The 15,932-nt window shown below is 40.4% G+C and overlaps 2 protein-coding genes across 8 annotated transcripts in view; one reads left to right on the forward strand and one right to left on the reverse strand.

Moving 5' to 3' along the window:
* The first annotated feature begins 453 nt into the window (after positions 1 to 453).
* LOC116326501 (leucine-rich repeat neuronal protein 2-like) lies at positions 454 to 10,195 on the forward strand. Its single transcript, XM_031747831.2, has 2 exons — positions 454 to 782; positions 6,705 to 10,195. Exon 2 carries the CDS (start codon positions 7,127 to 7,129, stop codon positions 9,500 to 9,502), a length of 2,376 nt encoding a protein of 791 aa, XP_031603691.2. The 5' UTR covers positions 454 to 782; positions 6,705 to 7,126; the 3' UTR covers positions 9,503 to 10,195.
* A 1,168-nt stretch (positions 10,196 to 11,363) lies between these two features.
* elmo2 (engulfment and cell motility 2) overlaps positions 11,364 to 15,932 on the reverse strand; it is a 28,826-nt gene continuing 24,257 nt past the window's right edge. For all 7 annotated transcript variants that reach the window (XM_039612786.1, XM_039612784.1, XM_039612785.1 and 4 more), the window contains one exon: positions 11,364 to 15,922. In XM_039612786.1, coding sequence (XP_039468720.1) covers positions 15,722 to 15,922 — 201 coding nt within the window. In that variant the 3' untranslated portion in view covers positions 11,364 to 15,721. The remainder of the gene's footprint in view (positions 15,923 to 15,932) is intronic.

A 15,932-nucleotide genomic window follows, 5' to 3' on the forward strand; every position in this document is an offset into this window, starting at 1 on the left:
ATACTGCAGTAAGTCTGAGAGCCTCTCAGTGTCTGCATCCCTACTGGACTAAATTATTGTTCTTTCAGACATAAATTACCACTGTAGCCACCCCCTGTCAATGTGACATTATACAGAAGCTGTTTACAGAGCCAGTTCAGAATCAGCCGTGTAAAGATCTGATACCAGAGCCATAAACACAGTAAATGATGCTTTTCTTTTCTGTTTGAAGTAAAGATTTGTCCCCCCTGGTGTTTTATAACCTCCTGTGCATGACCTGACATTATAAACAGGTCTTTAATGCACATATGATGGCAGAAAACTAAAATGCCACCAGGGGCCAAAGAAAACTTCTCATCCAGAAAAAAATTACACGTTGTATCGAGCACATGTGGCTTTCTATCAGCTTGTGGAAAGAAAATGAGAACGAGAAAGAGTGAGGCAGGCAACAGAAAGAGAGGTGGAGAAATGAGAGGGGCAGAAGCACTGCTGCAGAACACCTCATCTCCTCTCTAGCTGGAGGGAGAGAGAGCGAGAGAGAGAGAGCGAGAGAGAGAAGAGGAGAAAGGTAGAAAAAGAGAGAGAGACTGAGTCTATGCCAATTTTCTCTTCAGCTCTTGTGATAGAGAGGGAGCTGGGGAAGTGATATTTCAGGAATCTTAAGAGATCAACAAACGTGCGAGAGGGGGAAGGACAGAAAACTCGGCATGTGAAGAATCTGCAGAAACAACGACTGAAAGCGAATGGAGAAGGGAAGAAACGACAGAGAATGAGAGAGAGATGTAGTCTGTGCTTCTGCTGCGGTAAGATAAAATATGCTGGTAGTATTTTCTGAGCAAACTGGACACTGTAGCACTCGCAGAAGCATGTAGTTGCTCTTGCACACATGCAGCTGTGGTGGATGCATGCATATTCACTCTGAATGAAAGCGGGATTGATTCAGTAGTCATGGGAGCAGGTGTGTGTGTGTGTGTGTGTGTGTGTGTGTGTGTGTGTGTGTGTGTGTGTGTGTGTGTGTGTGTGTGTGTGTGTGTGTGTGTGTGTGTGTGTGTGTAATGAAAAAGCTTGAGTGTCTCTGCAGGCAGAGAAGGAAAATAAATGATGAGTTTGTGTATATGGGTGTCTTAGTGCTGGAAGAGATTCAGCTGCAGAGCAATGCATCTGTATGTGTGTGTGTGTGTGTGTGTGTGTGTGTGTGTGTGTGTGTGTGTGTGTGTGTGTGTGTGTTTAAAGTATCTGCATCCAGCACCTCTATCGCTGTCATACCACCCCTCTTTCCTGCTCTCTAAATCCTCTCTGTCTCTATTCCGCCCTGTTGCAGTGTCCCTGTGTCATATCTGCACTCACCAAGCAAGACCTATATGCAAAGACTATTTGACATGAGCATGTGTCTTTTCTTCATACAAATCACTCTTTGTCTTGCAGCTTCATTCAGTCTCTGCCTGGCTTCTCTCAAACTGGAGAGTCCAAAGGAGCCCAAAGGAGAGACATGTTTGACTTTAACTCCTGGAGAAGCTTGAATGTGACTGATCTGATTTATCCCGTCCTTTTAATCCCTATGTTCCTCTCCGTGAAGACTTTCAAAACACTGATTTTTTGACAGTACCCTTAAAAGGAAAGGCAGCCCCTTGTAATTCAGTACCCCACATGCAAAAATTAGTTTTGTGATATGCTAAATTTTAGTCTAGAATACCTCACTTTCTTTCATTGAGTTTGTGTGAACGAGTATGTCTACGCACGTCTGCTTTTACATGTTCTTTTGCTAATTCTGCATTAGATTTAATAAAAGTCTTGTTATTCAGGTAGACAAGTAAGAACTTAATTGCATGCAGATACTTGGGTGCAGAGTTTATTGCCTGTGCATCAAGCACAACAAATACATGTGCTAACACATTTTTCTTCAAAACTGTCGATACAAAACATTTTGTTTGCTTTTTGTGTGTCTGTGCGGGTTTTGTGAGTGCAACCATTTGTAGGAAGAATGGTAATGTGTACCATTAATCTGTTTTGGTGGGACATGGACAGGTGTCATGCCAAGCTCCAAGCACATAAGCTTTATCCAACAATCCTGGAAAATACGCATCATTTTGTATTCTTTGAAGACTGGTATGATTTGAAAGGTAGATTTTGAAAACTGTTGCAATAAAACTCATAAATACATGAATGGACAAATCCATAAGAGCTTCTACTGAGCCTGAGTCAATGCTTTTATTTCTATTAGGAGCACATTTCGTAGAAAGCACTGATACAAAGTAATAACTGCACTGGCATTTAAGTAATGATACAGCCAGAACAGACGACACATCAGACAATGAACTCCAACCCCTTTTTTTTGTTTTTGGCAATGTCTACTCATGACAAATGGTTATTAAAAGTAATCAGTGGGTTTTATTGTTTTGATTTTGCATCCCATCATCCTGAGCCAAGAACATAGTGTGCTCGTAGTCCCAAAAGGCAACCAGTAGCATAAGATATTCTTTGCAGGCGTGGTTAAAGGGAAACTCCTCTGATTTTACAAATCGAAGTGTGTTTACAGGCCTCCAGGTGTTACACACCAGCAGTTTCACACATAAAGTCCAAATAGGCTGTACGCAACCTTTTGTGCATTCAAGAAAAGCCAATCGTGTGTAGCTGGAAGAAAAAGCCTGATCATTATCTTGAAACTAGCAACTCGAAGCTACAATAAATAGCTTTTGCACTTAAATGTTGAAGAAGAAGAAATTATGGATTAAAAGTATGTATCTCTTCATCTGTGGTATTGATTGTGAGCTTTTTTTTCACTGTCCAATTAAACTGGAGGAGCACTACTAATATTCTTTATGAATTAGTAGTGAGACAGCTTATGGTAAGGTGGTGCATGTACACATGTACACAGATTTTAATTAGTGTCAGTGCAGCTTTTTTTTTGCGTTTTGTTTTTATTGCCCTTGTATAGTCAGGATACAGTTATATGTGGGGCTTAAATGTGAATCAGAAGAGTGTACAGACCAATAATGAGCACTAAGAGAGAAAGAGAGAAAGAAATGCCCACAGAATAGCGATGAACTACAGATGAAAAGCTTTTAGCACATATCGGTCCCTTTTGTTTGTTACGATACATGTATTGTGCAAGTCCCCGATAAATAAACAAAAAATAGTGATTAAAAATTATTTATCCATAGTCAGAATTACATGTCCTCACATCACGAGCCCTTTGTATACACCTATCAGCACATTGTTCTGCTCTCCTGAAACTGCCAAAATTGCTATGAGCTTTTGAGAGCAAATGATAAAAAATGGAGGACATCAAAATTAAATGACAAATCCATTATTGAGCAGGTTGCTTGTAAAAAGATGAGAGAGTGGAGATGAAAGCGAATGGCTGATAGAAGCGTAAAAAGAGCCCCGGGAGGTGGGAACTGCTCCCGTGTTGTTAGCGTCTCAGCTCAGACACTGACTTACACTTTGCACCCACAACGATTGTTTCACAAATCTTGCATACATTTCAATAATATGGTGTTTGGATGCTTATAGCTTTCACTGTCGTCGTAACTGCTCTAAACAGAGGCAGATAATTAATTGTATTGCTTGATAGTAATTTGGCCGACAGACATCAGCTGTACATGATCTTCTGTTAAGTCAAGAGACTGAAGCCTGTAGCGGTTTGGATAGGAAAACTCTGCAGCCGTGATGAAGGGGTATAGATTCATCTAAATATAAACAGTTTTTATTATCATGCAGAACAGAAGTTCTTGTGTAGAACACCTTTAAGGCAGACGTAGCAGTGCTTTCATCTTTTTTAAAGTTTACTTTATGTGGCAAAGTTATAATGGCATCGTCTGGGTTTAGACTGGTAATCTGTGAGAATTGCTTCACTTCAGTTTGGCAGTGGATATGAAATCTTCTGGGACAATGAAGGCATGATTGTACGACCAGAACAGGAGAAGAATAGTGCTTTTGTTTTCCCCAGCAGCTATTTGTAATTTTCCCTAGGTAGCTGAAATGGTGGAAGGTGGATAAAATTGTGGAAACTCTGCTCATCAGAAGACAAAGAGCTGAGAGAAATAAGAGAAGGGGAAGAGGGCGAGTGACAGAAACGGAAAGCAAAGCCTTGGACAGGCAATCACTTGACGGATTCACTCTGGGATTTAAGAGGGTTCAACAGTAGTAGTCCAACCTGTTGAATATGTTGTGCTCAATAGGACTTGGAACTAGTGATTGAGCCCACAAACCTATCAGGAAAGTGTTCACCGAGGTCAAGTGAGCTCAGGACAATTTTACCAGAGATTTCGACACAAGTCCCCCCCTGCTGGCCAATAGAAAGATCGCAGGTTCAGGGTACTTTTGCACTGAATGTGTGGTTATCCGTTTCATAAAACACTGGGTAGCCTTTTCTGGAGTACAGTAATTTAGGAGACAGGACTCGACATTCAGCTGATGTTACTTTCACTGGATCAGTAAAAGTAACATCAGTGGCCGACTTAGAGGTCAGTTTTGGTGATGTTGGAGAAAAGGTTATCCAGTGACATCTCAATTCAAAGAACTTACATCAAATCAATTTCTGCTGTGACCACCTCTGCTTTTTCAAAGCGCTCCATCACTCCATGGCGCTGAGATCTGCCACAGGTCTCAACCAGAACTCTCTGACTCTATGTTTGAGGTTCCTGCCATGATGTAGATTAAAGCAATGAATAAAAATCAAACATCTCCCTGATGGTGTTGCAAGCTGGACTAAAACTGCACATTGCCTCATTCCAGTTATTGTTGTCGATATACAGTGTATCCAAAGTAGTCCTCACAACACAGAGTCTACATGGGAGATTTGCAAAAATAAATCAACTATGTGGCTAGCCTTGGCTATTATAACTTAAAGGTTACTCCAGCGGATCCAAAAGAATATTTTGTTCTGGTGAAAATAAAAATGTGAAATACCAGCTAGAGGGCGAAGTACACTGTGACGAGATATGCTTAGATCGGTATATAATATATAATATGCATATAAGAATATGTAGTAGTGTATTGATTAAAATGTTTGTAGCTTCCTACAACAAATCAGTGTAGTTGTTGTCTCTGCTAGAATAATAAATAACTGAACCCATAAAATAAAACACTTTTCCAACAAAGTCCAGAATTCTGTGACTCTGAAGTTTAGTGTCTAAAGGTCAGACTTGTCAAAGTAATTCTGTACATTTAAAATATAAATATAATGACTTTTGCTGGCTATTTTTATGCACACTGAAAGTAATTTTTCTGCGTTTTTTTCATCTATTTGTTTTGGTTTTTTTGTTGTTCTTGCATGTCTGCAGCTTTTTTAAGATTGTTAATATTGTTTGTTTCATGGCGTACAACTGGCTACTTATTTTTACTGGTTCATTTATCACAGTGGGCAGTCACACTGTGTCAGTCAGGCAAAGCTAGTGATTAATGAAGCAATTTAAAGCTTAAGTTTGGGAGCTGATGTAGTCGTCCTCCATCAGTTGTAACAATGTTACCGACAGCAGAAAAATATTTTAGCTATACCTTGTCACCAAGGTTGTTATAAATAGTTAACTAAGGAGATATGAAAAACATTTTACCTGAAATAAAATGTAAAAATACAAAGGAAATTTCCTCGCTCTCAGTTGCTGTCACATTTAACAACACAACCTGCCTGAAGAGGTTTTGTTTATTTACACTCGGGTTGTGTTTGTTTTGCAACATCTGTACCAAACTCCTCAGCTCTTGCCTTTGGCACATATCCTCCACGTTATAATAATTAAAGAGATTAAACCACTAAAACTAATGAAACCTAAAAACACACATATAAACACACATCCACTCTGGAAAGTAATTACATCTAAAGTGAATTAAAAAACAAAAAGGGAAAAGAAATAATAATTCTAATAATATGCATTTGAGCTTATCACTTAGGCCTACAGCTTAGGTCATACTTTGCCTGGTTTAAAAAAATGTCTTTGGTGATTTTCAAATTAAAATCAGATTTCTAGAAGCTGATATTTCTAAGGACAGCACATAATTTTTCCCACCGTAGGGTGCCTGCAGTTTTGGTCAGCTAATTACCGGCATGATGCTCTAAATGTTTGATGTGTTAGTGTGATGATTTTGCACCATGAATACTGAGCAGTAAGTCTCTTTGGTGTGTGTGTGTGTGTGTGTGTGTGTGTGTGTGTGTGTGTGTGTTACATTCACTGAGTCTTTCCCTTTATAATCTTAAGTACAGAACACTGATATGAACATAAAAGAACCTTGGGGTCTTTTTAACTGTTACATAATGAATAACATTTGTGGGACGCTATGCTCTGACGGGCTCTGAATGTGAAGTACCAGTGTGAAATATTTATGTACATGCTACGTGATTTCATCATTCCTGCATATTTAGCCATTCTCCTACCAGCTGAGATACGATTACAACAGAGCACAATCTTCTCCCTGCTTCGTCTCTTAGTTTTTAATCATCATTCTGTCCGTGTCTAACGGTAGAGTCAAGGCTAAATCTCACACTGAAAACAGACATTCTCATCTCAGACTTTTTACCCGTTCTCGTCCATCTTCTTTTCTTTAGCTCTTCCCTATTCTGCTTTTAAACCTCTGCCTGATTCTACCATGACCTTGCTATCACACATGAGCAAAACTGTGCTGTTTTTAAAGTCTCACATGCAGCATTAACAGACTGTACGAAACAGTTTTTATGCTCCCTTTTCTCTGAATCCCCTTTTTCTCTCTTTTGTTCTGTTTCTGACAAACAGAGATCCGCCGCACCCCGAGCTATGAGTCCTCCGCTTGTGGTCAGGATGTGAGACTGATGATGTGAAAGCAAAGGCCGTCATCAAGCTACAGCCGCTGTGCAGTCCCACTTCTACCACTGCAATCAAAGACGCACAATAACACTCTTGTTACAGTAGGGCCTCTGCAAGCTCAGCAATGGGAAGAAACACATTTCAGCTTTTTAATTCTGTGTGAAACCACCGTTGATGTCTGTCAACATTATAGTCCCTCTTTAATTGGGTGCCACTTTGTGAATGATGACACTAAACCATCTGTCTGATATATACAAATAGCTTGCGTGCCTGTTCACACTACAGATTTACAGAAATTGCTGTCCAAATGATTAAATGCACATCTCCATAACAATCTCCTCTCCATCTCGTCTAAATCACCTGTAAGGATTATGAGGCCGGCTTTAGTGCTTCTACAGTCACATTGTCTCTTGTGTGTGTTCGGTGGTATGTGTGTGCCCATTGTTATGGGCTCCCAACCTCCCGCACTACCATGGCATGTCTCCTGTCCCGCGAGGTGCGTGTGTCAGATCAAGCCATGGTTCTCCCCCGATTCTGTTTACCACGAAGCCCCCACTGTGGACTGCAATGATCTGCTGCTGACTAACCTCCCATCACCAATACCCTTGGACACGCACACCTTGCACCTGCAGAGCAATCTCTTGTCAGTTCTGGACACTGCAGTGCTCCATGGACTCCCCAACCTCACCGACCTCGACCTCTCTCAGAACCGCTTCAGTCACGTCAGGACTATAACCGACCGTTTCTCCCTTCCCTCCCTTCTGTCTCTACACCTGGAGGAAAACCATCTCACTCACCTACCTGAGGCTTCTTTTGCATCACTGCCAGCTTTGCAGGAGCTTTTTCTCAGTCACAACTACTTACATTCAATAGCACCTGGGGCCTTCGTTGGTCTGGACTCGCTATTCCGTCTTCATATCAACAACAACAGACTCACCACTGTTAACCCTCAATGGTTCAAGGCTTTGCCTCGCTTGGAGGTTCTCATGCTTGGGGGTAATCCTGTTGAGTCGCTTCCTGAGCGTGGCTTTATTGCCCTGAAATCCCTCCGGAGTCTTGTCCTTGGCGGTATGGGTCTAAAAGGTTTGGCTGAAAAAGCACTAGAAGGCCTGGACAGCCTAGAGAGCCTCTCCTTCTATGATAATCTTCTGACTAAAGTTCCAACTCAGGCCCTCAGGAGAGTACCAGGATTGAAGTTTCTTGACCTCAACAAGAACCGCATCAAACTGATTGGGACAGGAGACTTCCAAGACATGGTTCACCTGAAGGAGCTCGGTTTAAACAACATGGAGGAGCTGGTGTCCATTGATAGGGCCGCCCTGCAGAACCTTCCAGAGCTCACCAAGCTTGAGATCACAAACAACCCGCGTCTGTCCTACATTCATCCACAGGCTTTCCTCAAGCTGAGCAGGCTTGAGAGTCTAATGCTCAACTCCAACTCACTGAGTGCTCTGCACCAGCACATCATGCTCTCCCTGCCAAATCTTCAAGAGGTCAGCTTACACTCCAACCCTCTGCGATGTGACTGCCTGTTTCACTGGGCAGCCAAGGAGGTTTCTCATCCCCGCCTCGAGAAAGACACCGAAGCAGATGCACAAACTCCCCGAGTAGTGCGTTTTATTCAACCCCAGGCGACCTTATGCTCAGAACCTCCAGAACTCAGAGCTCGCAGGGTGAGAGAGGTGTCCTCAGGAGAGATGTCAGCCTTGTGTCTTCCCATGATTCCTGCCAGCTCCCTGCCTTCCTTCGTAGGGGTCCGTGAAGGTGGCAAACTGGTTTTGCACTGTCGAGCTCTTGCAGATCCACAGCCTGAATTGTACTGGGTGACCCCCTCTGGTCTGAAACTTCATCCGGAACCGATGCACGCATCCAAAGCTTCTTCAACTCCTCTCCCCTGCAAGAGCCGGAGGACTTCTGAAGAATTCAACCTCACATCTGAAGCCAATACCCCTCGCCAGCAGAATGAAGACAATATTCCCTGTCAGCTCCTCAAACACTACCGGGTACTGCCGGAAGGAACTCTGGAGATCAGCAAGATCAGCGCCAGAGAGGCAGGAATGTATACATGTGTGGCTGAGAATGCAATAGGAGCAGATACACGCAGCGTTAATGTAGGTGTCCATAACAGAGAAAAGAGAAGAAACCGGGGGGCAGCTGCTAACCTGAAGAAATTTCAATTACTGAGAGCAGATGCCAGGTTCGAGGTGAGAGAGATCAGAGAACATTATGCTATCCTCTCTTGGCAGAGTGGACACAACCTCCCCTCAACCCGCCTGTCCTGGCAAGCCATGTTCTCCAAGGCCCACTCGCCCACATACACCACACGCATCCTTGCTGGTACACAGAGCTTCAACCTGACTCACCTGCAGGCAGGGACATATTACAGAGTCTGTATGCATTTAGGAATCAGTGAGGGCACAAAGCATGCCAGCAGGAGATTAAGAGAGAGCAGAAAGCCTCAGTGCGTTTCATTCAGGACAAAGGATGCCCCTGAACCCCAGCCCAGCCTGCAGCTGAACCCACAGCTGACCTCCACAGCAGTCACACTACTGCTCCTCGCGATCATACTGCTGCTCGCAGGTCAGGGTTGGGACAGTGAGACAGGTGAGGGGACGGGAAAGAACCATAATACCTCCCATCATGACATAAGGGGTTACAAAGCTCTGATCGTCAATCAAAAGGCAAAAGGAAGTGACGACCCTCAGCCAAAGCAGAACGACAAACTGCTACTACATCGGAACTGCTGAGATAATTGTACACACTTAAATGCAGTAACACTGACACACACGCACGCACACAAAATGTCAGATACACACTTTGTTATTAAGAAGAGGGGAGTCATAGATGAAAGCCGTAAAGAGAGAGAGATTTGTATTTATTTTATATACCGTATAAAGTATATATTGACATTGTTTCTGTGTTAAGATGTGTTGTAAATGTCTAACCCCTAACCAGGGAAATAAAACTGGACAATCAAACTCCTGCTGTACAGTGAGTGAGCACAGGAGAAACAAATGAGCCAGAGCTGCCGATGACCACCGGCCCGAAAATAAACAGAGACTGATTCAAGCCAGAGACTTATATTTACCGACGGGAGCAGCTCAGACCTCCAGGGTTTTGTCATGTTTGCCGTCTATGTGTTCCACAGACTGAACCATGAGTTTCTCAAAGCAGATGAAAGTCTGCCTTAAGACTGACACTGAACAAAATCCCTGCTTGTTTGGACTCTGTAAGTCAAAGTGATTGATGTAACAACCCTTCTGCTTAGCTTTCAAAATCTTGGACTGGGTTGTCCATCTTGCAGTACGCTACATGTACAGCATACTCATCCGGATTCCTCACCTAACATCCTACATTCTGCTTCAAAATAAAAGTGATCTGAAAGTGATTGTGTTAAATTCTATTTTGAGCTACACACAATAAAATCTCTTTTCCATTTACTCGGTTTTACTCTTTCTTTCCATTTTCCTGACCTCAAAACAATTTCAAAAATACTGAAAATACACTATTTGATTAGGGCTCGAGGAAATACAGAAAAGTTCCTGGATCAAAATCTTCTTACTGATTCATCTACAGCTACAGCCCCTTCCTCATCTGCATGCAATTATCATTTCTCCACGGTAGAAATAGGTATAATAGCTCAGGATAGATGGAACCTACCAAATTAACACAAGATGCAGTGTGTCCCCTGCTGGATAACAAGTGGAACTGAGCTAGGGTTTGCAGTATCAGTCCCAAAAAGCCAGTCTCATTGTAAAAGTCACAATCCTACATTTACATGTCTGTCCCTAGACTCGGGTTCTCTTTGAGTATTTTAAGTATCCCCTGCTCCAGTGACTCCAGTGTAAGAGACTGGGCTCAGTTGTCAGCAGCATGAATCAGATCAAGTGTTTATCTTGCAAATTTACAGTTACTTCAGTGTGATAAAGTATGAGAAGTCTGCTGATTTTGATTGGATCTTGCAATGAACAGAGTATGTTGTCACTAATTTTTTTACAGCGGAATCCCTGCAGGAATATCTTTGAAGTCAAAGCATCCAATAACTCCACCAATACATTTTCACTGCACGTAATCACATAACCTCACCAAGAGACAAACATCACCAATGAGTTGATGCAAGGTGAGGTGGAAGAGAGAGAGAGTTCACCTGGGGCAACTTTTACAACTTCTAATGACAATGACACCTTTAACTTGGTTTTTCCCCCCTGAGGATGCTGTGTCAAACAATTTGCAGTGACATGTCCTGTTTTATGATAGTAATAACATTGCTTCTCTGACTTGGCGGAGCACCTTTAGGTTTATATAGGTTGGAGTATCTACTGATCATAACTGCTTGTTGTTTCTTAGCTTACTTTGACTGGATGTTGCAGTGAACAAAGAGTTCAAACAAGAAAATCTTTAAAGCTAAAAAAACAAAACAATAAATCAACCAATATCATTTTCCATGAATGTTACAGCCAGTCTTGCATTTTGAGAGATATTAATATGTGAATCTCAGACTACTTTTTATTATATGCTCTAATAAACTGCCCAATATTTTAATTTAGTCATCTTTTATAAGCACATACCCCAGTTTCCCACCTAAAATTAAAAAAAAAAACACTTTAATCAGTAGTTAGTTTGCATTTATTCACACAAAACATAATACATTTCTTCAATAAGGCAACACAATACTGTATATACATACAATGACTTATATGTATACCATGTTTAAAATTTATGTTACTTTGTCATTCTTTACTGTCACTACCAAGTGTAAATAAATAGTTTAGCAAGTCATGTAAAAGAGAGCCAGATGCAAAAACCTCAAAGTCAAACTGTACATCCAAAGCAACGCTCCTTTACTTCCTGTAATATGTTGTCGTTGCCAACCTGTTTGAGCTGATTTCTGAACACAGCTTAATGGTCCATTTACTTTCTGAAATAAAAAAAAGTGTACGGAAGCCCAGAGAGCTCAAAATACTGCAACTTACTTTGGAGCAACTTAGGAAAATATTCATCAAATATTCAAATCTGACAACAGATTTAGCAAAAATAATAAAAATGATAGCAATTATTCATGCATTAGCATACACAGAAGCCGCTGCAAATACAATGAAAATCTTTTTAAGGGTCATTAAATATTGATGAGCATACTGTAGCTTGTTGCTTTTGAAGGTGAAAGATGATGTTAGTGTCATTTAAGTTGTGTCACAGTTTAGTATTCTGTTTATATCCAGGTTTCTCCGTTTATTCTGGCGGCATTTCAGCATATGGTTGTTTTCTCACATTGGTAAATGCTGAAAAATCTTTTAGTAGTTTGCTTGTGTTCTTGTGTTTTTATAAGTTGCCTCGAATTGAACTCTTTGGCTCACCGTAACACTAACCAGTGAAATTAACCCGTTAATCCTTCAGCATCAGTCGAAACCCAACGAACAAAAAACAACAAGAAAAAATCTCAAGCTGACATCATAAGAAGTTGCTGGAGTTGGTGTCCTAAATTATGTGAGGTGCTCTCAGTGTGACGTGAGCATGCTGAATGTACCCCACCCACTGACGTGAAGTGAAAATGCCACTGTTAGTTCCCATTCTCTTCAAGACTCACAAAATCGTACGATCAGTTACAAAAATATAACTCTACTCTGCATTAACAAATGACACAAGTAATTAGTTCTGGTTTAGAAGACGAAGTTTTGAACCAGAAACTATGTGGAAATTAGAAAATGACATCAAGCAACAATACTGTAATTATTACCACTGTGTACAAAGCACACACAATGCTGCATACTTCACTATGATATATGAGCAGTACTAGATGCCACTCTGTTTTAGTCTCCTTCTGTGCATCTGATTGTGTTTTCTATCCTTTTGTTTTTCCTGCTTGCCTTTGCACTACTTGATAAAAAGTTGGAAATCAAAGCTCCAAATGCTGATTAATTCATGACTTATATGTTCACACTTTTTTACAACTCTGTAGGATGAACTTTCCAAATAGTTTAGAAATAGTTCTTAATAACTGTATGTATTTACTGTATTAACAGTATATCAATAAATTATTTATAACAAATTATAATGGAGCTGTAGCTGATTTAAGTCAATATGCAAGTGTTGACTAAAGTCTTTGTCACCAACTAGGAAACTGAAAACATTTTAGCAACACAGTATAACATAAGTGTTAGCTTAGATAATCTGATAGTTTCAATATAATACACACTAAATGTAAACAGTAATTGGAGGATTTATAATCCACTATGTACAATACTGTTTGAAAGTCTTAGAGCACTGATTTTTTTATATCGCAATATGGGAAACAAATGATTTAAAACCTGTGCAAACATACATGGAAATACATCATGTAAGGCAAAAACAGGGTTTGTACAATTCTAACAAGCTTTAAAGTCAATATTTGGTATGATCACCTTTATTCTTCAACACTAGATGAAATCTCTTAGAAATTCTTACTGGTAATTTCTTTAAGTAGTCTTCAGTAATAGTTCTCCAGGCTTCATGAAGGTAATTCAAAGTTCTGGTTGGATGTTGGCTGGTTTTTGCTTCATTATCTTTCACAATGATCCCACAGGGCTTTAGTAATGTTGAGGTCCAGACTCTGGGTAGGCCAATCCATGACTGATAGTGTTTCACAGGGGTTTTTTTCCATCAAAGTTTTTACTGCATTGGCAGTGAGTTTGGGATCAATGTAATAATGAAAAATGAGTCAAATCAGGTACTTTCCAGATGGTAATGCATGGTGGATCAAAATCTGATGGTACTTTTCTCCACTCATGTTTCAGAATGTTTGGATAAGATCCCCAACACCTCACCCATACTCACTGTTGTGTCTTTGTTCTGACCTCAACCATATATAGTGACAAATATTTGAACTACCACTGATTTTCAGTCTGGATTTTCAGTCCAGTTCTTTGGTAATTCGGCATACCTCAACCTTTTCTCAGCTGCCGTTAAGTTGCTATTGAGGCTTCAGTGAACAGTAGATGGATCAATAGATGTGTCCGGTCTTTGCAGGGATGGCTTTTTAAAAAAAAAATCTTTATGTCATAAGGGCATGAGTTTCAGACGCTGTTGATCTGCTGTAGACAGTTTTTGGTTTTTATAGGCCTGCCCCTGCTGTTATCCAGTGTCCTTTTAAGGACGCACACTGTACCATGCTGACATATGCCAATTTTTTGGGCGAATAGCTTTTTGAGAATAAACATGTTTTTGATTTTTTTTTGTTAAGCTGTCTGTTATATGTAGACACAATACTGGTTTATCCCTTGAGTTAGGACTTCGTTTATGTTTATGCGTAAATGATTCAAAAGTTGGTGTTAAGTGGCTTCACAAACAACAAGAAAACATTACTTTGAAAATGTTCAGGTGCAAGAACTGGACTGAAAATTAAAGAAAAGACAAAGATAGAAAGGATGGAGAACTATTGCTCAAGACCAGTTTAAAAATGACTAGCAAGTCTGGGTCCATGGAAACAAAATATATAGAAGTGAGGGATGGCTCAAGACTTTTGCACAGTATTGTAACTATTAACATATGTGGACATGAAATAGCATTAGAAGTGTGTTATACTGTGTCTATAAATAATTATCTGCTTATACAACACTTATGAACTCTTCATATGAGTAGATATAGATATATAAGCATATCTTAGTGTGTTGTAGTGTTTCATTATCAACATTTGAGTGTATGATAAGGCAATGCAGTGACTATGATTGAAAAAAAGTTCACATGATTTATGTCTTTTAATTGTGTTTGATGTCAGGGCTTTGACCCCGAATTTAACGAGCAGCGTGACCTTTAAATATAGAGATTTTGCCCTCAGTCTCTCAACATTAAAAACACACACAGACTTTAAAAATCTGCACACACAGACACACACTTACAGACACCTACATTTGGCAAGAAACACTTAAACGGTTTCATTAATCCTTTATATGGTAGAGTACGCTCACACTGTGTAACAGGCCTATGAAAAGACTGTAGTGGTGTGAAGAAAGAAGCAGCATCAATGCTACTCAGTTAACTGAAGCCGCAACAGATATATGACTGTATCATCATGTGTGGAGCTGAAATGGCTGGTCTAATAATTAATCACCTGACACCCTTAAGAAAAAGAAAATGCTTAAATCTAAATGTTCCAACTTCCCAAATGTAACCACACGTCAGTTTCCTGGTCTTTTATAATCGCATTTTTTAAATTTAGTTACACCTCACCATCCTTTTTAATATTATCATTTGGACTCTGGAAAGCTATAATTCCTACTGATAAACGTTTTGTCCCATGTATGACAAACAAAACAAAGTGAATAAGGGAACATAGTTCCACATTACCTGCTTCTGCTCTATACATCTTACATCTCAAGCTTTCTCACATGTCTAATCCTTTTTAAATTAATCAATTGCATATGAGATATATTAGTATTAATAAGACCACGATGAGGAGCAGGGTGTAGAAGTGATTACACTGTACTGTACATCTGTACACATGGAGGAGCAGGCAGTATCGGAGTGAACACAGTATTTAAAACTGGCTACTTCGTTCTTAGTTGCCATGGAAACGGCAAGTGTCTCATGCTTCAAGTTGGACTAAAATGTAAACATTCATTTGTAGATTTTGATCTTTTCATCTGTGTTCATGTCCACCTTTATATGGCAAACAACAAGAAGAGCAAATCTTCAGTCTGCTTGAAACGCTCCGATAGATGAGATTCTCTCATTTCATCTCTTTCAGCTCTTCCAGGAGAGCATTTCTCTACCAAACCCTGACTTCTGACCTCTCTATCAGGCGATAAAACACATCTTTCCTATCCAGCGTCACAAACAAGTAAAAGCCTCCAAGGTTCTGAAATGTTTAAAAAAAAAAAAAAATTCAAAGTAGCCTTTTCCACATTTTCAGCTAAATTCATCAAAAGCATACTCGTCCTTGACAAACACATGCATGCATTGCAAACACACATACACACACGCACGCACACATCTCAGCTGTAGTTGTAGGTGAAGTTATATGAGCTAGGCTCCTTTGGCACAGGAGGCGGCGCTTCCGGGATCGTGATGTTCTCAAGGTCGAGGAGGCGGAGCTTCATCTCCATGCTGATGAGAGTATCTAGGTCACTGCGTGTCAGGTCACTGCCCATCTCTCTGCCCAGCAGCGCACACAGCCCATCAGTCCAGATACAATACTGCACATAT

This window comes from Oreochromis aureus, linkage group 5 (genome assembly GCF_013358895.1).
Source record: "Oreochromis aureus strain Israel breed Guangdong linkage group 5, ZZ_aureus, whole genome shotgun sequence".
NCBI lineage: Eukaryota > Metazoa > Chordata > Actinopteri > Cichliformes > Cichlidae > Oreochromis > Oreochromis aureus.

Coding starts and splice junctions, on each gene's coding strand:
- LOC116326501 (XM_031747831.2), top strand. CDS start 7,127: ATGAGGCCGGCTTTAGTGCTTCTACAGTCACATTGTCTCTTGTGTGTG.